The sequence below is a fragment of the Salvelinus alpinus genome, chromosome 9, assembly GCF_045679555.1.
Source record: "Salvelinus alpinus chromosome 9, SLU_Salpinus.1, whole genome shotgun sequence".
In the NCBI taxonomy this organism is placed as follows: Eukaryota; Metazoa; Chordata; class Actinopteri; order Salmoniformes; family Salmonidae; genus Salvelinus; species Salvelinus alpinus.
In genome coordinates this window covers 84,142,997-84,170,838 of record NC_092094.1, presented here as the reverse complement: position 1 = coordinate 84,170,838, position 27,842 = coordinate 84,142,997, and the positions used below count along the sequence as shown (strand labels likewise).

The following is a 27,842-nucleotide window of genomic DNA, read 5'->3' as shown; positions in this document are numbered from 1 at the left end:
CATTACCAAGTCTTATACTGAAAATGTCATAACAAATTAATTTGAACAAAGTACTTTAGTTCAACCGGTGGCTTTTTAATTGAGTTGAAATGTTAAATCAATTTACGGAAGAAGATTGATCTAATTGAAAATAAATGTCTATTAAATGATTACCTAGGTTGGTATACTCCACTCCTTCTCATAAAGCTAATCAAACTCATGTTTTAATTTCTTAAATGTTATCATTTCAGATGTAATTGGTGCTTGGGTGCCTAACAGGTTTTCCAATTAAATGTTTGTTTTGTGAAGTGCCAAAATGATTTAATACATTAACATGAAACAGTCTACTTTAATGAAGAGCTTCTACTCTCACAGTGTATGCAGACTCCTTTGTTTTTCTTTCTATTCATTTATGTTTATAAGAAGTCAAAGCCATACTATTTTTACAGCATGTTTTTTCATACATTTAAGGGTATAGTATTGATAGTCTTTTGATAGATTTATAATAAATGATGGCTGAATATCAAGTCAGGTTTGAAGTTGACAGGCTTCCATTGAGCTAACCACAGGAGGCCCTCTATCAGATAGCAGGGAGAGGAATCACACCATTCATAGTTGTGGTGTCACCGTGTGTGTATATCTGTGGGTCAGCGTGTGTGTATATCTGTGGGTCAGCGTGTGTGTATATCTGTGGGTCAGCGTGTGTGTATATCTGTGGGTCAGCGTGTGTGTGTCTTTGTGAAGTGATTAACACGCTTTGAGCAAGCCGGTGCCTGGAAGAAAAAGTCAACGGGTTTGTGGAATTTTGCTTTGGTGGCACAACTCTGATATGAGGTCACATTGGGCATTACTCATTAGGAGGGAATGCATTGTGTCTGTTTTTAAGACATGGCAGTTGTTCGCATCCACACTGCCCACACAATTAATGCAATGTGAGCAGCGTAGTCTGTAGGACTTTAAACATATGTCTTTATGACATGGATTAGTGGCACCTTAGCGGCTCGGAATTGATGCAGAATACTTTCAATGTGGTGTTACAAACAGTAGTAGTAAAAACATGAACTAAATTTACTAAATGTTTGGTGATGCCTGAAATGAATTGTGAAATAATTCAATAAAATAAAATAGTGATTATTTCCATCTATTTATATTTAAATCATTAGACAACCTCATCCAGAGTGACTTACAATCAGTGATATAAAAACAAGAAGTCTCAAGATGAAGTAAGTGCAGCTTTATTCTATCAGCAGGACTATCAAATAACCACTCAGAATATGGTGTCTATAGAATTGAGTTGACAATAGGCAATAGACTATAGAAATAGGCACAAAACATCTAAACATAACTTTGTACTTTTTTGTACATACAATTTTTTCTCAAACAATTGGTTCTTTGTGGTCAGTTGCAATATTTACATGCTATTAGGTTAATACATTTAGCGTATTCACATTTACATAAAGCACTTGCTACAAAATAAAAATAAACTATTACCACAGTATGTCTTTCTCTCAGAATCATCCAAAACCGCATGTCCATTAGGAACCATAAGTCAAATATGTATAGAAAGTACCATTTTGTTCACATTTATTTGTAAGTCTATCAGACCTAGCAAGTACACTACAGTACTAAACCACTGCCCTTAAATATCACTACATCTACAAACATGCAACTACATCTTGTCTTAATTGAATCCTTATGGAGATACACAGACACACTACGATCTGCTGTCAGCTAAGTTTTAAAAAACTCCTAGGAGAGAGCTGGAGCAGTGCTATAAAGATCACTGAGACTGTAAAAAGCTGTAAGTGCAGTAAGTAGGCTCCTATACTGCAGTGTATAATATGTAATTTACAACATAATCCATTTGTTCCTTGATTCTCTCACTAAACTCAATTTGTTGGCAAGATGTGTTAAAATTAGCACTTATTGTCATTGTATGACTGCAAATGTCCTTCATTCCTCGAGCATGGCTATTGTTTGCTCTGTCTATAGGCAGATGGATGACTTGAACTCATCTGGGACATCACTGTCCAGTTTACAGATGACCTTGTAGATTGCCTTCTTCCAAGAGGGGTCAGAATCTTTGGCAGTAGAAATGGCGTTGAAAAACTCTTGGAGAGTAATTTCAGCAACCTCAAGGAATCTCTCAGGAACCTGTTGGTAGAGGGATCAAACACGATGTTGTGCTTAAAGCCAAGTCTCAATGAATTACCTGCACTGGAACCAAGCAACATCTAAACCAACAGCTTCTTTGATGTGAGTGACAAACCACCACAGTGGATGGGAAGTGTGTTGTCTCATTGTTTACATAACTCTTTTGTACAGTGCTCTGAACCAACACTCTGGAACCTGGACCTACAAGCAGGGCCGGATTAAAACAGGGGCTTACCGGGAGTGAAGCCCCTGGGCCCAGGCTAATGGGGGGCCCAAGTGGGAATAAAAATAATAATAATGATAATAATAACAATAATAATACTGTGTATATATACAGTACCAGTCAAAAGTTTGGACACACCTACTCATTCCAGGACTTGTCTTTATTTTTACTATTTTCTAAATTGTAGAATAATAATAGTGAAATAACACATATGGAATCATGTAGTAACCAAAAAAGTGTTAAACAAATCAAAATATATTTTATATTTCAGATTCTTCAAAGTAGCCACCCTTTGCCTTGATGGCAGCTTTGCACACTCTTGGCATTCTCTCAACCAGCTTCATGAGGTAGTCACCTGGAATGCATTTCAATTAACAGGTGTGCCTTGTTAAAAGTTACTTTTAACTTTTAGGAGGTGTGATGGTGTGGGGGTGCTTTGCTGGTGACACTGTCGGTGATTTATTTAGAATTCAAGGAACACTTAACCAGCATGGCTACCACAGCATTCTGCAGCGATATGCCATCCCATCTGGTTTGCACTTAGTGGGACTATCATTTGTTTTTCAACAGGACAATGACTCAAAACACACCTCCAGGCTGTGACTACATGGAACTCTATTCCACATCAAGTAACTCATGCAAGCAGTAAAAATAGATTAAAAAACAGATAAAAAAACACCTTATGGAACAACACAAACATAGGCTCATTCACACACACACACGATAACATGGGCATTATACACACACGTACACATGGATTTTGTACTGTATATATGTGGTAGTGGTGGAGTAGGGGCCTGAGAGCACACAGTCTGAATGTATTGTAATGTTTTTAAAATTGTATTAATTGCCTTAATTTTGCTGGACCCCAGGAAGAAGGTCCACACTCCACCATTTTGTATTTATTATGGGGATCCATAATAAATACAAATACAAAAATGGAGTGCTGCATCAAATGATCTGGCCTCCACAATCACCCGACCTCAACCCAATTGAGATGGTTTGGGATGAGTTGGACCGCAGAGTGAAGGAAAAGCAGCCAACAAGTGCTCAGCATATGTGGGAACTCCTTCAAGACTGTTGTAAAAGCATTCCTCATGAAGCTGGTTGAGAAAATGCCAAGAGTGCAAAGCTGTCATCAAGGCAAAGGGTGGCTACTTTGAAGAATCTAAAATATAACACATATTTTGATTTGTTTAACACTTTTTTGGTTATTACATGATTCAATGTATTATTTCTTAGTTACAATGCAATGTAGAAAATAGTTTTAAAAAATAAAGAAAAACCCTTGAATGTGTACAGTTGAAGTCAGAAGTTCACATACAGCTTAGCCATACACATTTAAACTCAGTTTTTCACAATTCCTGACATTTAATCAGAGTAAAAATTCCCTGTCTTAGGTCAGTTAGGATCACCACTTTATTTTAAGAATGTGAAATGTCAGAATAATAGTAGAGAGAATTATTTATTTCAGCTTTTATTTCTTTCATCACATTCCCAGTGGGTCAGAAGTTTACATACACTCAATTAGTATTTGGTAGCATTGCCTTTAAATTGTTTAACTTGGGTCAAATGTTTCGGGTAGCCTTCCACAAGCTTCCCACAATAAGTTTGGTACATTTTGGCCCATTCCTCCTGACAGAGCTGGTGTAACTGAGTCAGGTGTGTATGCCTCCTTGCTCGCACACACTTTTTCAGTTCTGCCCATAAATATTCAATAGGATTGAAGTCAGGGCTTTGTGATGGCCACTCCAATACCTTGACTTTGTTGTCCTTAAGCCATTTTGTCACAACTTTGGAAGTATGCTTGGGGTCATTGTCCATTTGGAAGACCCATTTGCGACCAAGCTTTAACTTTTACTCCAAACATAACGATGGTCATTATGGCAAAACAGTTCTATTTTTGTTTCATCAGACCAGAGGACATTTCTCCAAAAAGTACGATCTTTGTCCCCATGTGCAGTTGCAAACCGTAGTCTGGCTTTTTTATGGCGGTTTTGGAGCAGTGGCTTCTTCCTTGCTGAGCAGCCTTTCAGGTTATGTCGATATAGGACTCGTTTTACTGTGGATATAGATATTTTTGTACCTGTTTTCTCCAGCATCTTCACAAGGTCCTTTGCTGTTGTTCTGGGATTGATTTGCACTTTCGCACCAAAGTACATTCATCTCTAGGAGACAGAATGCGTCTCATTCCTGAACGGTATGACGGCTGCGTGGTCCCATGGTGTTTATACTTGCGTACTATTGTTTGTACAGATCAATGTGTTACCTTCAGGCGTTTGGAAATTGCTCCCAAGGATGAACCAGACTTGTGGAGGTCTACAATTTTTTCTGAGGTCTTGGCTGATTTCTTTTGATTTTCCCATGATGTCAAGCAAAGAAGCACTGAGTTTGAAGGTAGGCCTTAAAATATATCCACAGGTACACCTCCAATTGACTCAAATTATGTCAATTAGCCTATCAGAAGCTTCTAAAACCATGACATAATTTTCTGGAATTTTCCAAGCTGTTTAAAGGCACAGTCAACTTAGTGTATGTAAACTTCTGACCCACTGGAATTGTGATACAGTGAATTATAAGTTAAATAATCTGTCTGTAAACAATTGTTGGAAAAATTACTTGTGTCATGCACAAAGTAGATGTCCTAACTGACTTGCCAAAACTATAGTTTGTTAACAAGAAATTTGTGGAGTGGTTGAAAAACGAGTTTTAATGACTCCAACCTAAGTGTATGTAAACTTCCGACTTCAATTGTAGGTTTGTCCAAACTTTTGACTGGTACTGTATATACTGTATATATTATATATGTGGTATATATTATATATGTGGTATATATATATATTTTTTTTTTTACTGCAACCACCAACCACAGGAATAACCCATTCTCAATGAGTGTAGACAGCCTTATCACAAGCACATACAGGTATCTGCCAATATAAAGGAAACACCAACATAGAGTGTCTTAAAAGGATGTTGGGCCACCACGAGCTGCCAGAACAGCTTCAGTGCACCTTGGCATAGACTCTACAAGTGGACCTAAACCATGCCAGGAAAGTATTCAGACCCCTACCCTTTTTCCACATTTTGTTAAGTTACAGCCTTATTCTAAAGTGGATTAAATAAATTAAAAAATACACACAATACCCCATAATGTCAAAGTGAAAATAGTTTTGTAGACATGTTTGCGAATTTATTAAATATTAAAAACAGAAATACCTTATTTACATACGTTTTCAGACCCGTTGCTATGAGAATCAAAAATTGAGCTCAGGTGCATCCTTTTTCCATTGATCATCCTTGAAATGTTTCTACAACTTGATTGGAGTCCACCTGTGGTAAATTCAATTCACTGGACATGATTTGGAAAGGCACACACCTGTCTATATTAGGTCGAACAGTTGACAGTGCATGTCAGAGCAAAAACCAAGCCATGAGGTTGAAGGAATTGTCCGTAAGAGCTCCGAGACAGGATTGTGTCATTTCTGCCGCATTGAAGGTCCCCAAGAACACAGTGGCATCCATCATTCTTAAATGGAAGAAGTTTGGAACCACCAAGACTCTTCCTAGAGCTGTCCGCCTGGCCAAACTGAGCAATCGGGAGAGAAAGGCCTTGGTCAGGGAGGTGACCAAGAACCTAATGGTCACTCTGACAGAGCTCCAGAGATCCTCTGTGGAGATGGGAGAACCTTCCAGAAGGACAACCATCTCTGCAGCATTCCACCAGTCAGGCCTTTATGGTAGAGTGGCCAGACGGAAACCACTCCTCAGTAAAAGGCACATGACAGCCCGCTTGGAGTTTGCCAAAAGGCACCTAAAGGACTCTTAGACCATGGGAAACAAGAATCTCTGGTCTGATGAAACCAAGATTGAACTCTTTGGCCTGAATGCCAAGCGTCACGTCTGGAGGAAACTTGGCACCATCCCTACAGTGAAGCATGGTGGTGGCAGCATCATGCTGTGGGGATGTTTTTCAGCGGCTGGGACTGGGAGACTAGTCAGGATTGTGGGAACAATGAACAGAGCAAAGTACAGAGAGACCCTTGATGAGAACCTGCTCCAGAGCGGGTTGGGGCGAAGGTTCACCTTCCAACAGGACAACGGCCCTAAGCACCCATCCAAGACAATGCAGGTGGATTCGGGACAAGTTCCTGAATGTCCTTGAGTCTCCCAACCAGAGCTCGGACTTGGAACCAGATCGAACATCTCTGGAGTGACCTGAAAATAGCTGTGTAGCGACGCTCCACATCCAACATGACAGGGCTTGAGAGGATCGGCAGAGAAGAATGGGAGAAACTCCCCAAATACAGGTGTGCCAAGCTGGTAGCGTCATACCCAAGAAGACTCGAGGCTGTAATCGCTGCCAAAGGTGCTTCAACAAAGTACTAAATGTACTAAATGTACATTTAAGTTTTTTAATAACCTGTTTTTGCTTTGTCATTTTGGGGTATAGTGTGTAGATTGATGAGGGAAATAAACAATTGAATACATTTTAGAATAAGGCTGTAACATAACAAAATGTGGGGGAAAATCAAGGGGTCTGAATACTTTCCGAATGCACTGTATACTTTATATGCCTCATTGACTTAAGTGTTTCCTTTATTTTGGCAGTTCCCAGTATGTCTACAGTTGGGAAGACTGCAGTTTGGGGAGCATGCGCTAAATATACAGCTTGTTGCATTGTGGCCATAGACATACAATCCATAGAAGGGTTTAGTAACTTCTTACACCGGCAATTTGACTGTTAAACTCATGGGTACAGTAGCAATGGATACCAGTCCTGACTTGAATGGGAACTGCCATCTATGGATTATTTTTCTATGGTTGGTTGCGGCTTTTGGTTTGCCTTGCAGATTTCAAAATATAATCACGGGTAAAACGTACAGTTTGGAAAGCAAAGTTTGGGGTGCCTATAAAAAAAACAAAGCCCCGGGGCCTATGATTTCTTCATCCGGCCCTGCCTACAAGGACATTTTTAACACCCTTACTCACTTCAAAACAGACAGCTCCTTCACACTTTGTTCTCTATGCTCATAAAACAAATACAATGTCAGAATCATTAGCTGTCTGTAGTGGGATTCTGCTTTGACTTTGTAGCCTTGTTGCCTTGAACTTAGCTGTTCGGAAAGAGCGAAAGCACCAAGCCTTCCCAGGAATTTCACCCTGTTCTCAACACAGATCAACACAGATCAGGCTTGGATGCTGGGACAAGAATCTATTCGGTGCCATTATTTCCCATAGACCCGCTAACAGTCCAGTTGTTGGCATAACTTTTTTTTTTCTCATCTCCCGACACAAAGCATCCCTGGGAAAGGAATGTCTTAGTCCCAAGGTAAAGAAAACGGTCTTGGTTCTTTCCCACCAATCAGCCTTCTCCCTCGGAATTCACAGCATCTTTCTCAGCATTCCGCATCAGTAGCAATCTGAGCCTCGCTCAGGCGTACTGGTCCTCTAATCCCGAGTTGTTTTAGTGGGATTCTGCAGCTTCCTCTTCCCACAGTTTGATAAAGCATTGCTCTAGAGTTTAGATAATGGCTGCAAAGGCTGTGCAGCCACAGGTGCAGTGACACATGGGTCAGGGCAAGGACACAGTCATACGTGACCACAACTAGGAGATAGCTGACCAGACCAGAACCACAGAGGTAGGAGATTACTGACCAGACCAGATCAGGAACAGGAGGAGGACTGGGAGGAGAATTCTCTGATATGCTAATGAAGGTGTATTACCCTAATACTACATCAATGTGTAATTTATCACATTCATGCCTAAACAACTTCATTGTTTTCCTCACTTTATGACTAATTTTAGTTTCAGGGCAAAAAGCACAGCATTGGCTGCATCAACTGAGGAGTGCTGATGAAAGCAGAATGAACACACTGTTTCCATACATAAAGATAATTCAGTCAGCATTGACCATATTTCCTTTGAATACGTGTTGCAATTTACTTTGGAAAGGGAGTATGTTAATCAAATATGAAATAATCTAAAATCATGGAAAAACATTGACGAGCTTACATACAGTATATAGTTACATTGGATACCAGGGGAGGAACTGACCATACATATGGTAAGATAAACACATTTTGACTTACCTGGAAGTCATTGGCTTTGTTGTAGTGCATGTTGAGGGCTCTGAACAGCTCAGAGTCTCTGCTGATGGACATGTCTTTCACATCATTGACCCCGTCAACTATGGCCTGGCGGGCAAACTTCTCCATCTGGATGTAGTAGAACTCCCGGAAGTTACTGAACCACTTGATGAGCTGAGAGGTGATGCATCGATTGAACTAGAGACACAAGGGGACAACAAGTTGAGAAAAATTGACTGACATCGTTTACTCAGATTACATCTCTTTATCGACCAAATAATCAAGTTGATGCAAGATGATCGAGATCCTACTCTGTGTCAAAACCGTGTCTTCTCTATTTTTCATATCGATTTACAAATCTGAGCTGGAATATAAATGTGTTGTTTTGGGTGAAGCCTTCCACAAGTGAATAAAAATCTATATTCAGTATATACATAGTCGACAATCACCCAACCTCAACTCAATTGAGATGGTTTGGGATGAGTTGGACCGCAGAGTGAAGGAAAAGCAGCCAACAAGTGCTCAGCATATGTGGGAACTCCTTCAAGACTGTTGGAAAAGCATTCATCATGAAGCTGGTTGAGAGAATGCCAAAAGTGTGCAAAGCTGTCATCAAGGCAAAGGGTGGCTACTTTGAAGAATCTAAAATCTAACATATATTTTTGGGTTACTACGTGATTCCATATGTGTTATTTCATTGTTTTGATGTCTTCACTATTATTCTACAATGTATGGAATAGTACAAATAAAGTAAAACCCTTGAATGAGTAGGTGTGTCCACACTTTTGACTGGTACTGTATGCAAGCAATATGGATTGTGTTGGTCTGTCATTTTATTCAACGTTAATTGCTCTGATCTTTTCCCACCAACTTACTGAATAAAAAAACATCTGTCAAAGCCATGTGTTTCTAAACTCAGTCTTGACATTAGCCTGGTTATTCTATCTCTTCATCCAGAAAGAAAGAAAAAAATGCCCAAGGGCTGGGCAGGCATCAAAGACGTTTATTTTCTCTGCTGCTATCAGACAGTGAGAAAGCCACAGTGCAGCGCAAGGACAGAAGGAAGCTTCCCTCTCAGTGACTCTGCCTGATAGGATGGAATCAGACACCAGGATTAGAACTGTCTTTTGTTCAGTGCCACTTCCCACCACAGGGTCGTGGGCAAGGAGGAGACGCAGTAGGCTGCTGGCTGCAGGCCTCCCTTATGACCCTAGGGTCAGATAGAGTAGTGTGGAGGCCAGGCCTGGGCCCCAGACACAGACTGGCCCTAGCAGGACATGTCCTGGCCACGGTGGAAGGAGAGGGGACAGGAGAGGAAACACACAGGGCACACAGAAATACAGGATGCTGTGGTTAGGCCCAGTGCTCGCCTCACAGCCTGCCTGCATGCATGTCTAAAACCTGCCCTGTATTGACGCAGAACGACAGTGGCTTTATTACAGTCTTTTGTCACTCCATTTGCTGACTAGAGTGGCTTTTTAAAGAAAGAATGCCCCTCTATCTCCCTGGTCTATGCCCCAGGACATGCTACTGGCTTAACAGCTTTGTTTTTCTAAGCCATGTGTTCTTTTGTTTCCTTCCTCCGACCTACTGCTCATTTTGTCCCAAAAATACATCAACAAGTATTCTGCAGGCAAATATGGTGAACATAGAACAAACCCATTAACATGAAATAACATAATGTTAATTAATATTGTGTTAGCTTACCTTGACATCTGGAAAGAAGGTTTTCAGCACATTGGAGCTGGGATAACGGGTGTAGAAGAACATCAGCTTAGCTTTCTTCAGATGGTTGGGGGTTAGGCCTTCCTGAATGTGTCAATGTGTTAAGGCCACAAGTTCTGTCAGTCGATCACAATTAAATACAGTTCACATACACTGTACAAAGTGTTAATAGATTAGAATACTGAATTGCCTCTGTCTCCAATTAAAATGAATGACACTAAATAACAGCTCTGTGGTAACCAGGAAGTCAATAATGACCCTACAACATTATGAACTAGATTAGGGATTTGAATTAGTCACTGCGGCTCTTACACCTAATGCCTAGCGGTGGTGATGGTGATTGTTTGGAAAATGCTTTGAATAGTAACTAGTTACTTGATCATTTGAAGACATCTTCCAGCTAGAAACGTTGCTTGAAGTAGGATTTTTTTTGTATTAATCTGCTTCATCATGTTACAAATAAAATCATACCTCAAGCAAAGTTTCTATTCAACTAGATCTTCAGAGGTCTTTCTTTCTGTAGCCCACGGCCACGCCTTAGGTAATACTTCCTTATCAGCAGGTCACAGCACACTATACATTTATTAGGGAATCCAACCTTTGAAATAAGGAAGTTGGAATGAAAGATTGATGAGAAATTGTTCAAAGAGAACCACAGCTCTTTGTACAGTAAAGATAAAGCATATCCTCAGAGAGCCTAATACAATTCTTCTCCAAATCCTTACAACTAAGGACAATGACCACTTCTGACCACGGGCACAATCTTCACATCACTTAGAGTTGTTCAGTAGAGGTGAGAAAGAAATATGGCACAGGAGTTGGCTTACTACAGTTTACCTGTGATGTGCCGGTAACGTAGCCAGTGATCAAACAATGCTTAACAACAGCAGCAGGGGGCTATTAGCATGATTCTATCATAATGATTATGGAAATAATTATTCATGTTTCGTTTGACAATGTGATTATATTAATTTATGATTAAAGTGATCATAATCATGATAAAATGCAGAGTGGTGTCATTGAATATACTCTCACTGGATTATATTTATTGTTGGAATGTTTTTTGAGAGTATAAACACATCTTTTGATGGCTGTGTATGTATCCAATATATACTCAAGAAGACAAGTGTTCTGGTAGGGAGGCACTTCTGCTTTCCACAGGCACTCAGCTCTGACCTTTCAGATGCACTCCTATCGCACTGATGATAGAGAAATATATTCTGCACCTTTTCAAGTCTGAAAAAACACTGTTTCCTGGACAGAAACAGAAGCTTTCTCTGCCTTTGAAAATTGGCTTTTGTTCCTGACAATTCTTATCAAAGCCTTGTATTCCTTTTTATTTGTCTTTTTCTAGACTTAAAGTCATTACTCTGCTCAGATTAAAGAAGATGCTATAATTTTATTTTGGGTTAGCGAGATCAAAGAAAAGATGATCCTTGAAGTCTGTATTAATGGAACTGCGCACGCTGCACTGAACCTCAACGAATCATTGTTCAACTGGGAAGCAAAACAGAGGGAGTTTGTATAGTGGATTTTATAATGAATGTAGATACATAATATCAGATAACTCAATATTAGTAAACACATCTAGGATTATTAATACAGTGTACATAATGCTCTATGTCATTATGTCAGTGAAGAAAATTGATGTTCTATGAAACATTTAATGCATACATCCATAGACTATATACTTGTAAATGCAATTCTACATGACTAAATCTATATGCTGACAAATGTTAGCTGGAACACTACCACACTATGAGATTTTTTAGGCCAGTAAAAGGATATATTCAGAGACATGTAGGAGTTTCTCTCTGCCATGCTCTGCATGTCCCCACACTCCATCTTGACATGAGGGAGACACAGACTGTCCACGGTCACTGGTCCTAGGCCTGATGTGCGAGGGTGGTGGGTCAGGTGGCTGGATGTCACTTTGGACCTCATGGCGATGGCATCCCAGGGCAGCTCCACCGAGTCTGGGGAGGTTCTGTCCATGGATGGGGGCACGCATGGGAGACCTCCGAAGTTAGTGTGGGGCCCGTATTTGAGGAGGTGTTCCAGGATTTGACTGTCATGGAGAGGTGTGCTGTAGTTAAACTGGAATGGAGAATGGTGTAAGGGGTAGGGCCTCTTCACCGTCGGGGTAACTGAGCTAAGCTGGCTTAGGAGCGGCTTACGGACCACAAGAGACAGAGCCTCGGTCTGATCCTCAGGGCTGCAAGGCTCAGTGCTCTCGTAGTACTCTAGAGCCTGGGGTTTGACTGGCTCCTCAGTGTGTGATTGCTCCTGGTTACAGGCTACCTGGCTCTTCCTCTCAACTCCCAAGTCGATGTTCTCCGGGGTGTGACACATGCGCTGATAGGATGACTGGTTGAGCCCCGTGGAGGAGAGTTTCTTGAACACCATATCTACACTGTCACTCACCGCTTTGGAGAGCTCATGCTTCAGAGTCTCCTGTAGGTTCTTGCCTTCCTTTTGATGTGTCAGAAAACTTCCGTCTTTCTTCACTCTGTCCTTACAGTCCCCTTTAGCACCGTCATGCTTCCTCTCTAACTCTTCATCCATGTTTTTACGTAACCCAGACTCTTTGCTTGGTGTGGTGTCATCATGTTTTGCGGTGCTGGCTGTGCCTGTGCCATCTCTGTCCTCACGCTCAGTGTCTTCCTGGTTATAAACCTGCAAGAACTTCTCCTGGAGCTGTCTCAGGAGCCTCTGCATGCTCTGGAGCTGCTCCTTGAGCTTGTTGCACTCTTCATCCTTACTGCTGCTGCCACTGCTGCTACTGCTGCCTCTGTTAGCCGGAGCAGCAGCATTGAGACTGTGCTCCTGATGCTGGGGGAGCCTCTGTTTGCGTTTGTTCTCCCTGTAGGCCTCTCTAGCCTCCCTGGTGTCTGACACGGCCCTCTCACTGTCACCATGGAGCCTGCTGTTGGGAGACCCCGCCATGCCTCGGATTATGTTCTCCACACGGGCACGCTTGGCCTGGAGGTGATCACTCAGCGGCCTGTCCCCCTCAGGGCTGGCTCCGTTTGAGAGGTGACTGCCTGGGGATGCAAATTCCGCTGCGCTGTCCTTGGAGGAGACACTGCTCTGGTCCTCCTGACTGGAGTCAGCCATGGTGGAGCTGGACACAGCCGAGGTCGGTAGGTAGAAGTGGCTTTCGTCCAGAGCCCTCTTGTTTTGGACAGTTTTGCGCAGGAGGTGGGAAATGATGGATCCATTGGAATATGAGGTTAGAGGCTCATCGTACATGTTTCTGCGGAAGCAGGGGATCATGAGCCCAGCCTTGTCATCCTCCACACCGCCGTCACTGGCGTTGTGCATGTTCTGGTCAGGAAGGCTTAGGTTCATGCTCACTGTAAACCTTTTTATTGCTGTGTCGGGACACCTTAGAGTGAGTCACAATGAGATGAACGGACCACAGACTGCTCTGGAAATGCAGGTATCTGAAAAGCAAAGGATAAAACCTGAATACACCATAAATCTCTTATTCAGTATAGCATCTATAGCACAGGGTATGTCCGTAAACAGTATGCAACACTTAACAATATTTGGGGTTCAAATTGTTATGTTTTGGGGAAAGTAGAATGCACAAGTACAAGTTAAACCTACAGAACATAGAGCAGAGGGCTTGCACCAGAACACTTCGGTTACTAAATGTTAGTAGACAGCGCTCCCTCATTTCTCTATTACATGCCACTTAAATGATATTCAACAGAGTTGATTGAATGTATATAATCATGGTGGGAAACAATAATCTGCTTCTTCCATTATGCTTATGACACCTTAAAGTAGTGCACAGAAATAAACTGTTATTTAAAATAATTTTAAATATAATGCAATAGCCTCACATGGGATCCTGCCATTTCATATTTAGAACTTGAAATTTCATCTGTGATCTTGTAATCACTACCTCAGTTAACAAACTTGTTATTACATATTCATAGCATGGAATGTCAAAGGCCCGTAGATCATTATTTGAAGATCCTCAGATGTATAAGAGAAATCTCTAAGAACTCAAGGCACAGGGGAGTGCACAGTTGTGTCTCCCTTTCATCTTGGGTTGGACATAGTCAATATGAACGATAAAAAGAATAACAGTTTCACTCATGAAAGGTATTATTTAATCAGAATATGAAAGGCAAGAAAAGATTCTGAAAAAACACACAAAGGATCAATCTACAGTACCAGTCAAAAGTTTTGACACAGCTACTCATTCGAGGGTTTTTCTTTATTTGTACTATTTTCTACATTGTAGAATAATCGTGAAGACATCAACACTATGAAATAACACATATGGAATCGTGTTGTAACCAAAAAAGTATTAAACAAATATATTTGAGATTTGAGATTTTTCAAAGTAGCCACCCTTTGCCTTGATGACAGCTTTGCACACTCTTGGCATTATCTCAACCAGCTTCATGAGGTAGTCACCTGGAATGCATTTCAATTAACAGGTGAGCCTTGTTAAAAGTTAATTTGTGGAATTTCTTTCCTTCTTAACGCGTTTGAGCCAATCAATTGTGTTGTGACAAGGTAGGGGTGGTATACAGAAGAAAGCATTATTTGGTAAAAGACCAAGTCCATATTATGGCAAGAACAGATCAAATAAGCAAAGAGAAACGACAGTCCATCATTACTTCAAGACATCAGTCAATCTGGAAAATGTCAGTAAATTCAAGAACTTTGAAAGTTTCTTCAAGTGCAGTTGCAAAAACCATCAATCGCTATGATGAAACTGGCTCTCATGAGGACCGCCACAGGAAAGGAAGACCCAGAGTTACCTCTGCTGCAGAGGATAAGTTCATTAGAGTTAACTGCACCTCAGATTGCAGCCCAAATAAATGTTTCACAGAGTTCAAGTAACAGACACATCTCAACATCAACTGTTCAGAGGAGACTGCGTGAATCAGGCCTTCATGGTTGAATTGCTGCAAAGAAACCACTACTAAAGGACACCAATAATAAGAAGAGACTTGCTTCGGCCAAAAAACATGAGCAATGACATTAGACCAGTGGAAATCTGTCCTTTGGACTGATGAGTCCAATTTTGAGATTTTTGGTTCCAACCGTGTCTTTGTGAGACGCAGAGTAGGTGAACAGATAATCTCCTCATGTGTGGTTCCCACCGTGAAGCATGGAGGAGGAGGTGTGGGGATGCTTTGCTGGTGACACTGTCAGTGATTTATTTAGAATTCAAGGCACACTTAACCAGCATGGCTGCCACAGCATTCTGCAGCGATACGCCATCCCATCTGGTTTGGGATTAGTGGGACTATTGTTTGTTTTTCAACAGGACAATGACCCAAAACACACCTCCAGGCTGTCTAAGGGCTATTTGATCTTGAAGGAGAGTGATGGAGTGCTGCATCAGATGACCTGGCCTCCACAATCACCGACCTCAACCCAACTGAGATGGTTTGGGATGAGTTGGACCACAGAGGGAAGGAAACGCAGCCAATAAGTGCTCAGCATATATGGAAACTCCTTCAAGTATGTTAAAAAAGGATTCCTCATGAAGCTGGTTGAGAGAATGCCAAGAGTGTGCAAAGCTGTCATCAAGGCAAAGGGTGGTTATTTTGAAGAATTTAAACTATAAATTATATTTTGATTTGTTTAACAATAGCCTTATAAATAGCCTTATATGTATGGACATTTTCTTTGCAATAACTTTTTTGGAGGGAGAAACACAACAAAATTAAAATTAAAATAATCTTCTGACCACGATGACTACAGAAAGTTGGAAAAATAGACATCCTCAATAAATACAGAGAAGTCATTCATATTCCACTTACAACACGTCTTTAATGTATAATTTACAACACATTGCACATTGTGTAGGCTACCTGGTGTATGGCAGTGACTGAAGAACTGGTAGTCTCTATACTTGATTTACAATTTGAGGATGGATTATTTCCTCTTTATTGGATGGAAACACTTTCTGTCGTTTGTTGAATCATCCTTACAACTTTTTTAGTACGGTTATCTAATAGGAGAGTCTTATTCTTTAGGCAATTAATGATTATCAAGTACATTTATTTGGATCAATCCCAAACGAGGCATGATATTCTAACATAATAGCAAATATAGCCTACGTCCATCTGCATGGAAATGACAGAACTATCCATAAAACTATAGTTAATCAATTATAGAGTTATTAATATATTTTTAAACAAGTCAAACATTACAAAATGTTACAGTGCAGCTTGTAATCTGTAGTGAAAAGTGGTCTATAAGTGCTCATTGAGAGTTTTTGTATGTCAAATGTTTAATCAATAAGCCTAAAATGTGCCTAAGATTTGCCTAAAAACACAAAACAAACGTGCCTTTATTTACTGAGTTAATAATATACACAGAAAAACGTCAAGAATTCAACATAGCTGAAATCATAAGCAACCAATTAATTTGCATGTGGACAATGCTGACATCAACTAACAATAAGGTCAACAATCATAGCCTTTAGTTGTGAAACTAAGGATGTAGCTGAGAAATGTAGGCTTAGTTGTCATCCTGAGAATGTCCCAAAGTAAACGAGCACACAGAATGCGCACCTTACCTGTTGCGTTGAGTAGAGTCGAGTCGGGTTGATACACTGAAAATGAATGTGATGAGAGCTGGAGCTACTGTCAATGCATCAAAAAGAAACAGAGGCGTGGCCTCGGAGTTGACTCAACTCTGAGGCCAAGGATGATTTTTTATTTAATTTCAATGTTATTTAACTAGGCAAGTCAGTTAAGAACAAATTAGTATTTACAATGACGGCCTACACCATCATTCAAAACAAATCCTCAATAGAACTAATTAGTTGAGCTCATATTAGTTGTTTAATAGATATTATTTTGTCATTTTCAACAAATCTATGTATTGGCATAATAGGGCAATATTTCAGAGTGGTGAGTTTGAGGACAATTTGCAAGAAAACTGATTATGAAATGAGAAGAAAATGTATGCTACAATTTGTGTTGAACTGATAGTTTGTTTACCGGTAGGCACTCACTTTTTTGAGTGTAGACTAGATATCACATTATCCGTGATTTAATGATCCTACCATAAAAAAAAAGCTATATTACACATTAATAAACTGACATAAAATACAAATGAATAATCTTATTATGTAATTATCCAATCCTATTTAAGAATAGATGAGGAAAAATCAAACATGCATTATGCAAATGTATTGTAAGTTATTTTCACTCACTGGGCCACTAGCTTTTCCACAGTGAATCCTTTTTGGGACATCCCTTTGATCAAACACCCATTAGTTGGGGCTCTTGGTACCTCCCACACTGCTTCCGCCTTTAGCAGGTTTTGGCGTACTACGGAGAGGAGATTCCCTCCCGCCGACAGGTTGCTGTCACTACAGACACCATGTTATCCTCCTCCCGGTGTCTCAGCCGGAATTTCGGACGTTCTCTCTCTGTCATTCGTCAGGTAGGCATTAGATAAATGGAAAACTTTCACGCGGAGCTTCATCATGCTGCTGCCAACGTTGAGGTCTAGGTTAGCGAGAGGTGTAGAAGCGCCGCCCGTTGAGCAGTAGGCCACGGTAGTCCTTCACATTGCAAGCCAAGGACAGCATGACACCCGATTCCCCGGCAAGACATTGGTTCAACCCGGTTTTGAATTCTAAAGCAGTATCTCCCATGATATCTCCCATGATTATAGCTAACATTTTATTTGGTTTCACGAAGTTGGCTAGTTAGCCAACCAGTGGTTTATTTAGCTAACGTTATCAAGCTACGATATGTTGAGGTCATTTGAGAGTTTTGGCTAGCACACAGCTATTTTTGTGATGATAGACTGTTGTATTTTGCCTAGTTAGCTAGCTATATTTTGAACAAGTTATGTTCTTTTTTATTCAGATTTGACATCATATTGACTGTCCAATCTTTGCATAACTGGATTAAACAAACCAGTCGAACTCTCAAATACACAGTTAAGACAGCCCTCTATCAATCTATTTTCACTTGGTTATATATTTAGTCATAGTAGCTAGTTATCCCCTAGCAGTCTGTTTGTATAATAGTGTATGCCTACATTGTTTCCATGTGTTGAAGTCACCGATTGGTACAACACGCATGCATTAATGGCGCTTTCAAGACAACTGTGAACTCGGTAAAAAAAAAAAAGAGATCAAATCATGACGTCGGTGATTTTCAGGTCGCAGGTCTGAGTTCTAGAAAGATGCCCAAGTTTCCGACTTGGAATTCCGAGTTGGATGACCAATCAAAACAATTTTTCCCGAGTCGGAGGTAGTTTTTCTCCTAGTTCCCAGTTGACTTGAACGCTAGGAAGTCGGAGAGTTCCGAGTTCCCCATTTTTTTTTTTTTCAACGTGGCAGTAGACCTCCCCCTCCACCACTACTGACCTTTGACTGGGGAGGTACAGTATGTCAAAGTCTTGTCTGTCAGACTGTTCATGTGAACATTGTAAACATGGTCCTTGGTAACAAACACCTGTTGTTGATTTTATGCATTTTCACTCCCTCGTTTTAGAAGGGGGGGATATAACATATGCATATGATATATATTTTGAGTTGTTTAATGATCACTTTATATTGATAGCTAACAGGTTACTGTTCTCTTTGACAGGGAATCAATGTGTCTGCACGGCGGGCTGTGCCAGGTGAGTGTTTTGAAACTGCATGTTAATTACAGTAGTTGAACCCAACTCTTTATACTGAACAAAAATATAAATGCAACATGTAAAGTGTTGGTCCCATGAGCTGAAATAAAATATACCAACATTTTTCCATATGCACAAAAAGCTTATTTCTTTAGAATTTTGTGCACAAATTTGTTTACATTCCTGTCAGTTAGCATTTCTCCTTTTCCAAGATGCACCATCCACCTTACAGGTGTGGCAAATCAAGAAGCTGAATAAACAGCATGATCATTACACAGATGCAACCTTGTGCTGGGGACAATAAAAGGTCACTCTAAAATGTGTAGTTTTGTCACAACACAATGCCACAGATGTCTCAAATTTTGAGGGAGAGCGCAATTGGCATGCTGACTACAGGAATGTCCAGCAGAGCTGTTGTCAGGTTATGTTCATTTCTTTACTATACGTCGTTTTAGCGAATTTGGCAGTACGTCCCACCGGCCTCACAACAGCAGACCACATGTAACGACGCCAGCCTAGGACCTCCACATCTGGCTTTTTCTCCTGCGGTATCATCGGAGACCAGCCACCCGGAAAGCTGATGAAACTGTGGGTTTGCACAATCAAAGAACTGTCAGAAACTGTCACAGGGAAGCTTATCTGCATGCTCGTTCGTCATCCTCACCAGGGTCTTGACCAGACTGCAGTTCGGCGTTGTAAACTACTTCAGTGGGCAAATACTCACCTTCGATGGCCACTGGCATGCTGGAGAAGTGTGCTCTTCACGGATGAATCCCAGTTTCAACTGTACAGGGCAGACGTATGACGTCGTGTGGGCGAGTGGTTTGCTGATTTCAAAGTTGTGCCATGGTGGCGGTTGGGTTACGGTATGGGCAGGCATAAGCTACGGACAATGAACACAATTACATTTTATCGATGTCAATTTGGATGCACAGAGATACGTGACGAGGTCCAGAGGCCATTTGTCGTGCCATTCATCCGCCGTCATCACCTCACCTGCACGGCCCCATGTCACAAGGATCTGTACAAAAATTCCCAGTTCTTCCATGGCCTCCATACTCACCAAACATGTCACCCATTGAGCACGTTTGGGATGCTCTGGATCGACATGTACAACAGCGTGTTCCAGTTTCCGCCAATATCCATCAACTTTGCACGGCCATTGAAGAGGAGTGGGACAACATTCCACAGGCCACAATCAACAGCCTGATCAACTATGCAATGGAGATGTGTCACAGTGCGTGAGGCAAACGGTGGTCACACCAGATACTGACTGGTTTTCCGATCCACGCCCCTACCTTTTTTTAAGGTATATTTGACCAATTGATGTATATCTGTATCACCAGTCATGTGAAATCCATAGCCTAATGAATTTAACTGATTTCCTTATTTAAATTAAAATGTATTTTTAAATGTAACCTTTATTTAACTAGGCAAGTCCAGTTAAGAACAAATTCTTATTTACAATGATGGCCTACACCGGCCAAACCTGGACGATGCTGGGCCAATTGTGCGCCGCCCTATGGGACTCCCAATCATGGCCGGTTGTGATACAGCCTGGATTCGAACCAGGGTGTCTAGTGACGCCTCTAGCACTGAGATGCAGTGCCTTAGGCTGCCGCACCACTCGGGAGCCCTATATGAACTGTAGCTCAGTAAAATATTTGAAATTGTTGCATGTTGCCTTTTTATATCTTTGTTCAGTGACGTTTGAGATTCTGCGCTTAAACTGAGTACTGTTGTCATCTGTCCTGCAGGATTGTCAGCTAGCTGTAGTGTCACTGTCAACAACCCTACGTAGGTATTATAGCTACACCATTGACCTGTCTTCTCATTGGAACATTGCTATAGCTGTGTTTTAGCTTTGTATTATGCCGTTATACTTTCTGTATTGACTGTTTTTTATTTGTAGGAAATGTGAAGCCAGGTCCAGTGTCTTCCAAATCAGATACTTCAAGACATCTGTAGCTTGCAGTATGTATTAGCCTGGTCTCTCATCCGTTTATTTGACCCTTGTGATCTAAGCAGTAATGTGATTCTGTGTAACACTACAAGAGTTGTATTAAGTCAGTATTGTGTTGTCTCTGTCTTTTAGGGAATGAAGTCATCACAGTAAAGACACCTGCATTTGCAGAGTCTGTCACAGAGGGGGATGTGAGGTGGGAGAAAGGTACAGTAACTTACATGTTTGTCTCTGTGTTTCTTGTGCTCATTCAGATGTTAGTTGCAGCCAGGTAGATATTTCTGTTTGCCACGCTTAATGCAACTCTCTCTTTACAGCGGTTGGTGATTCTGTCAAAGAGGATGAGGTGGTTTGTGAAATTGAGACGGACAAGGTATTTAATGGTCGCTGAATCGCTCACCTTTTGACCTGCTATTTTCACAACAGCCTTATATAGTAAACTAACAGTTGACTGTAGATTAGAATAACAGAACCACAGAAAGTTTGATGTATCATGCATGGTCCTTGATGTTTTGTCTCGCTCCACAGACGTCCGTGCAGGTGCCGTCTCCTGCTGCTGGGGTGATTGAGGAGCTGCTGGTCCTTGATGGGGAGAAGGTCGAGGGAGGACAGGCTCTCTTCAAACTCCGGAAAGGAGGTCAGTACCACTGAGTTTACCATGTCTATGGTAGGACCACATTAAAAAATCTTCTAAATTCAAGACGCATGGGAGATGTGTTTACAGAGCTATTAGATTATACTTACACATTATACTTACCTACAAAGTAAACACATTGCTATTGCCTAATGCATTCTTATACCTTTCTCTCCTCAGCTGTTGCTGCCCAAGCTGCAGAGGCCCCAGCAGTAGCAGCTCCTCCACCCCCCCATGCTGCTGCCACAACTCCCTCCCCTGCTCCCTCTGCAGTGGGCCCCATCCCTACCACTATGCCCCCAGTGCCACCCGTCCCAGGAGCTGCCATCTCTGCCACACCAGGTTAGTGTGTCAGCCACTCAATGAACTCAATGTCAAGTGAGAAGTATTTAGCCTGTCCAGTGTGCACTGTTGATTATGGAAATAGGATAAATCACTTGGCCCTTGCCTGTTGACAGTGACACTTGGTAATGGCTAAGAAGAGGTGGCGTGGCACTAACAACTCCTGTTCACCTGTCTGTTCGGTACAGTTTCAGCCATCAAACCCACTGCTGCTCCTGCTGCCCCAGCCGCTGTCACAGATGGAGGGGGTAAACCAGTCAGGACAGAGCACAGGGTGAGGCATCATAATCAGGAATACTGCAGTAAAGGAACCACATTATTCTTAATATTCACAATGGCTCAGACCATAGTGTTGGTAGAGTATACAAAAACAGTGTCTGATAGAATGCATAGCTGTTGTGATGTTTTCTCTTAAGGTAAAATATTTCTGTGAAAATTCTTAAAATAGTGTTCTTTTTTTGTTGTTGTTTCTCCTATTTTCTGTCTCAGGTGAAGATGAACCGTATGCGTCTGAGAATCTCCCAGAGACTGAAGGAAGCCCAGAACACCTGCGCTATGTTGACAACATTTAATGAGGTCGACATGAGGTAGGCAATAACAGAATAGTTGTCCTACATTATCAAGCCCTATCTCTAGTAACATTATTAGATAGGAAATGGGTCTTATGGGAGCTGATTACTCATCCAGAACATATTAAACATTACCACTACACTTTCAGTACAACAGATTCACTTATATAAATGTATACATTTATATTAGGGATTATATGTCCTGTCTAAAATAAAGGTGTCTAGATAAAGTAAGGTCAGTAGTAAAGAAATGCTATTCAAGCTTAGGCCATACAGACAATGATTAGAGATTGGAATCTGCTCAATAGGAAATGCTTTTTGAAGCCAGATCTCCTCTTAAACGATGGAATGTAAATATTTGGTCCTAATATTGTTGAAAACAAAGATAAGATTTCTTAAAACAGGGGCTTTATTAATTTAGAAGGAAATGAACCCTGTGCTAAAGATTACACTTTGAGGATTTATTTTCTGTGCAAATGTGGGGTGTCAGCTTTCAGCTATTCATGGGTTTCTCTGCATCCTAATTGAATTGGCATTGATGGTCTGGAGGAAGACCTCCAGGCCTGGGCTCATCTGGAGCCGAAGGAGCAGTCAGACCAGGAGACCAGAGCCTCTACTGGGGCCCACAGAGACCTGCGCTCTGAGTGGACGAGCTGCCTCAACCGATATGGGTTTTTATAACAGGCCAGTAAGATTTAGAGGGTTTTGGAAAGTGAAGATTTTTATCACTTCTTCTCTCCTTTCTCAGTGTCTTGGGAGAGGCTAATGCCGTTAGTGAAGAAACTTTAGAGTTTAAACCAGGTTAGAGACAGAAAAACAAACAAATAAAAAGAGATACAAGAGTCCTTTTTCATCATACAGAGGAGAAATGAGCGATGGTGAAACATTAGCCCAGTGTCAATAGCACTCAATCACCATGATCTGGAGAAGGTGAACTTTTACAGAAAAAATGTGTATAGTTTAAAAAAAGTTTTGTTGAAAAGATTGAGTGTAATGCATCAATATGAGAGCCTAATTCTCTCAACAGCAACATCAGTGAGATGAGGAAGGCCTACAAAGACGCTTTCCTGAAGAAACACAACATCAAGCTGGGCTTCATGTCTGCATTTGTCAAGGCTTCAGCATACGCTCTGATGGAACAGCCTGCCGTCAACGGAGGTGGGCTCTTCTTTCCGAGAAGTTGCTTTACTTGTCATATCAGTCTGAATAAGGCAACACACATTTTGTATCCACTGGTATCAGACGTATGTGGTTAAGTTGGTTAAGAACGAGATTTACATAGACAACCGTACTTAGTGTGTACTCCACCAATGCCTCTCTGGCCTATTTAAACTAGCCACAGTCAAGAAGTGGTTAACATTTTTGGGCTTCAGGGAAGTGAATCATAGAAGCCAAAGCAGACTGTTCTCTCAAATGGCCACCCGGCAAGTGATACCGGAGCGCCAGGTCTAGGTCCAATAGCCTCCTTAACAGCTTCGACCCCCAAGCCATAAGACTGCTGAACAATTAATCAAATGTCCCCCCTTTGTTTTTACACTGCTCCTACTCACTGTTTTATTATCTATGCATAGTCACTTTACCTCTACCTACATGTACAAATTACCTCGACTAACCTGTACCCCCCCAAATTGACTCTGTACCGGTACCCCCTGTATATAGCCTCATTATTGTTGTTTTATTGTGTTACTTTTTATTTTTTTAAATGACTTTAGTTTATTTAGTAAATATTTTCTTAACTCTATTTCTTGAACCTCCTTGTTGGTTAAGGGCTTGTAAAGTAAGCATTTCACCTGTTGTATTCGAAGCATGTGACAAATAAAATTTGATTTAAAGTTATTAGTTAATACAGTATTTTAAATGTTCAAATCCCTTTCATACCGTTTCTCTTTTTAGTCATTGACGACACAACCAAAGAGATTGTGTACAGGGACTACGTGGACATCAGTGTGGCTGTAGCAACACCAAAGGTAATGCCGATGGTTGGCTACTCACATTGAACACTTTTACAACAGGGCTAATATACAGTACCAGTCAAAGGTTTGGACACACCTACTCATTCAAGGGTTTTTCTTTATTTTTACTATTTTCTACATTGTGGAATTATAGTGAAGACATCAAAACTATGAAATAACACATTTGGAATCATGTAGTAACCAAAAAAGTGTTAAACAAATCAAAATATGGAATGCTGCATTTCGATGACCTGACCTCCACAATCCCCCGATCTCAACCCAAATTAGATGGTTTGGGATGAGTTGGACCGCAGAGTGAAGGAAAAGCAGCCAACAAGTGCTCAGCATCTGTGGGAACTCCTTCAATACTGTTGAAAAAGCATTCCTCATGACAGTGGTTGAGTGAATGCCAAGAGTGTGCAAAGCTGTCATCAAGGCTAAGGGTGGCTACATTGAAGAATCTCAAATATAAAATATATTATAATTGGTTTAACACTTATTTTTGTTTAGTACATGGTTCCATATGTGTTATTTCATAGTGTTGATGTCTTCACTATTATTCTACAATGTAGAAAATAGTCAAAAATTTAGAAAAACTCCTTGAATGAGTAGGTGTGTCCAAACTCGACTGGTACTGTACATGAACCAAAACTCTGAATATCTAATATGTCCTGTCTCCCAGGGCTTGGTGGTGCCTGTCATCCGTGGAGTGGAGGGAATGAACTTCGCTGACATTGAGAAGACCATCAACGAGCTGGGGGAGAAGGTAGGATAATATGGATTTCGCTGTACTTTGTTTGGACTTTGTGCATTCTCTAAGTTGATGATGTTGATTGCAGGCCCGTAAGAATGAGCTGGCCGTGGAGGACATGGATGGAGGAACCTTCACCATCAGCAACGGTGGCGTGTTTGGATCCATGTTTGGCACGCCCATCATCAACCCTCCACAGTCTGCCATCCTGGGAATGCATGGTATCTTCGAGAGGCCAGTGGCCATCGGGGGCAAGGTTGGCTCTGTTCTGTAGACTTTGATTTTACTCCATATATTGTAGATTCATATCTCAGGAGACCCCCTTATCATAAACTCAGCAAAAAAAGAAACGTCCCTTTTTCAGGACCCTGTCTTTCAAAGATGATAATTCGTAGAAATCCAAATAACTTCACAGATCTTCGTTGTAAAGGGTTTAAACACTGTTCCCCATGCTTGTTCAATGAACCATAAACAATTAATGAACATGCACCTCTGGAACGGTCGTTAAGACACTAACAGCTTACAGACGGTAGGCAATTAAGGTCACAGTTATGAAAACTTAGGACACTACAGAAGCCTTTCTACTGACTCTGAAAAACACCAAAAGAAAGATGCCCAGGGTCCCTGCTCATCTGCGTGAACATGCCTTAGGCATGCTGCAAGGAGGCATGAGAACTGCAGATGTGCCCAGGGCAATAAATTGCAATGTCCGAACTGTGAGACTCCTAAGACAGAGCTATAGGGAGACAGGACGGATAGCTGATCGTCCTCGCAGTGGCAGACCACGTGTAACAGCACCTGCACAGGATCGGTACATCCGAACATCACACCTGCGGGACAGGTACAGGATGGCAACAACTGCCCGAGTTACACCAGGAACGCACAATCCCTCCATCAGTGCTCAGACTGTCCACAATAGGCTGAGAGAGGCTGGACTGAGGGCTTGTAGGCCTGTTGTAAGGCAGGTCCTCACCAGACATCACCGGCAACAACGTCGCCTATGGGCACAAACCCACCGTCGCTGGACCAGACAGGACTGGCAAAAAGTGCTCTTTCACTGACAAGTCGCGGTTTTGTCTCACCAGGGGTGATGGTCGGATTCGCGTTTGTCATCGAAGGAATGAGCGTTACACCGAGGCCTGTACTCTGGAGCGGGATCGATTTGGAGGTGGAGGGTCCATCATGGTCTGGGGCGGTGTGTCACAGCATCATCGGACTAAGCTTGTTGTCATTGCAGATAATCTCAACGCTGTGCGTTACAGGGAAGACATCCTCCTCCCTCATGTGGTACCCTTCCTGCAGGCTCATCCTGACATGGCCCTCCAGCATGACAATGCCACCAGCCATACTGCTCGTTCTGTGTGTGATTTCCTGCAAGACAGGAATGCCAGGGAAGAGCCCGGATCTCAATCCCAGTGAGCACGTCTGGGACCTGCTGGATCGGAGGGTGAGGGCTAGGGCCATTCCCCCCCCCAGAAATGTCCGGGAACTTGCAGGTGCCTTGGTGGAAGAGTGGGGTAACATCTCACAGCAAGAACTGGCAAATCTGGTGCAGTCCATAAGGAGGAGATGCACTGCAGTATTTAATGCAGCTGGTGGCCACACCAGATACTGACTGTTACTTTTGATTTTGACCCCTCCCCCCTTTGTTCAGGGACACATTATTCCATTTCTGTTAGTCACATGTCTGTGGAACTTGTTCAGTTTATGTCTCAGTTGTTGAATCTTATGTTCATACAAATATTTACACATGTTAAGTTTGCTGAAAATAAATGCAGTTGACCGTGAGAGGACATTAATTGTTTTGCTGAGTTTATGTGGAATAGAGACAGGAAGCAGTATTTGTCTGTCTCTGAAGCTCCTCTTCCTCTGCTGCAGGTGGAGATCCGCCCCATGATGTATGTGGCTCTGACGTACGACCATCGCCTCATCGACGGCAGAGAGGCGGTCACCTTCCTGCGTAAGATCAAGACTGTGGTAGAAGATCCCAGAGTGCTGCTACTGGACATGTGAGCCAGCCTCCCCAGTCAATGGCTAAACAAACCAATCTACTGCCCTTCACACGCAGCAGCTATACTTGCCTGATTAACCTAAACTGCAGACGTTTTGTGTTGGTTAACTAGGCAAAGGGATACTTGAATAGACCAAAAGGTGCATTGGACTTATTGCATGGGCTGAAATGGTGAAATAATTGATGCTAAATGTTGTGTGTCTGGGGCAGGGAGAGGGTGTTGTACATCTCAAAGCACCATTTGCTATTTTCTACCTACAATAAATATTTGTCAAATAATTGTAATATAAATGGCAAAAAGTTGCATTAAGTATTTTTCATTAACTTTTTCTGAGATAATAACAATTGTAACCAAGATGGACTGTGAAAACACTATATCCTAAGATGTTCATGGTACAGGTAATTGAATCTTTGTTACACTGATGAAATGACTGTCCTGACATGACTGTCCTGACATCTCATTCACGCACACTCTTAAAGTCTGTTTATGCTGTGTAAAAAAATAAATAATAATAATTAAACAAAATACTATTTAAAGACCGTTTTTAAACCTTGACATCTTGACTATGCTTTTTGTTTTCTGTTTACACTCACCTTTTTTACAGAATGTTCTCAATGACTGATGATAAGAACAATTCAGAAACCAAGTGGCTGGTGTGTAGTGTAAAATAGATATTGCCAGGCCTTGGAAGCTTTAAAAGAAATGGAGACATTTAAGAGACTGAGAACACGCCACATCACTTACAAGTCAGGAAGTGACTGTCTGAGCTGTGGTATAAATATAGTCATAGGCCAGGGTTAAACAAACTTGGTCCTGGGGCCCTACC

The 27,842-nt window shown here is 41.5% G+C and overlaps 2 protein-coding genes across 2 annotated transcripts; one reads left to right on the top strand and one right to left on the bottom strand.

The window, feature by feature from the left end:
* Nucleotides 1-1,192: 1,192 nt before the first annotated feature.
* On the bottom strand, nt 1,193-17,163 carry LOC139530817 (prospero homeobox protein 1-like). Its single transcript, XM_071327536.1, has 5 exons — nt 16,725-17,163; nt 11,959-13,614; nt 10,151-10,260; nt 8,447-8,641; nt 1,193-2,133 (listed from the first exon to the last, which is right to left on the bottom strand). Exons 2-5 carry the CDS (start codon nt 13,517-13,519, stop codon nt 1,966-1,968), a joined length of 2,034 nt encoding a protein of 677 aa, XP_071183637.1. The 5' UTR covers nt 13,520-13,614; nt 16,725-17,163; the 3' UTR covers nt 1,193-1,965.
* A 286-nt stretch (nt 17,164-17,449) lies between these two features.
* LOC139530816 (dihydrolipoyllysine-residue succinyltransferase component of 2-oxoglutarate dehydrogenase complex, mitochondrial-like) lies at nt 17,450-27,571 on the top strand. Its single transcript, XM_071327535.1, has 15 exons — nt 17,450-17,599; nt 18,760-18,793; nt 20,551-20,590; nt 20,706-20,767; nt 20,889-20,963; nt 21,074-21,129; nt 21,285-21,393; nt 21,571-21,732; nt 21,921-22,006; nt 22,222-22,319; nt 23,329-23,459; nt 24,195-24,268; nt 24,936-25,019; nt 25,093-25,260; nt 26,883-27,571. The coding sequence occupies exons 1-15, from the start codon at nt 17,537-17,539 to the stop codon at nt 27,015-27,017; spliced, it is 1,377 nt and encodes a 458-aa protein (XP_071183636.1). The 5' UTR covers nt 17,450-17,536; the 3' UTR covers nt 27,018-27,571.
* Nucleotides 27,572-27,842: the final 271 nt, after the last annotated feature.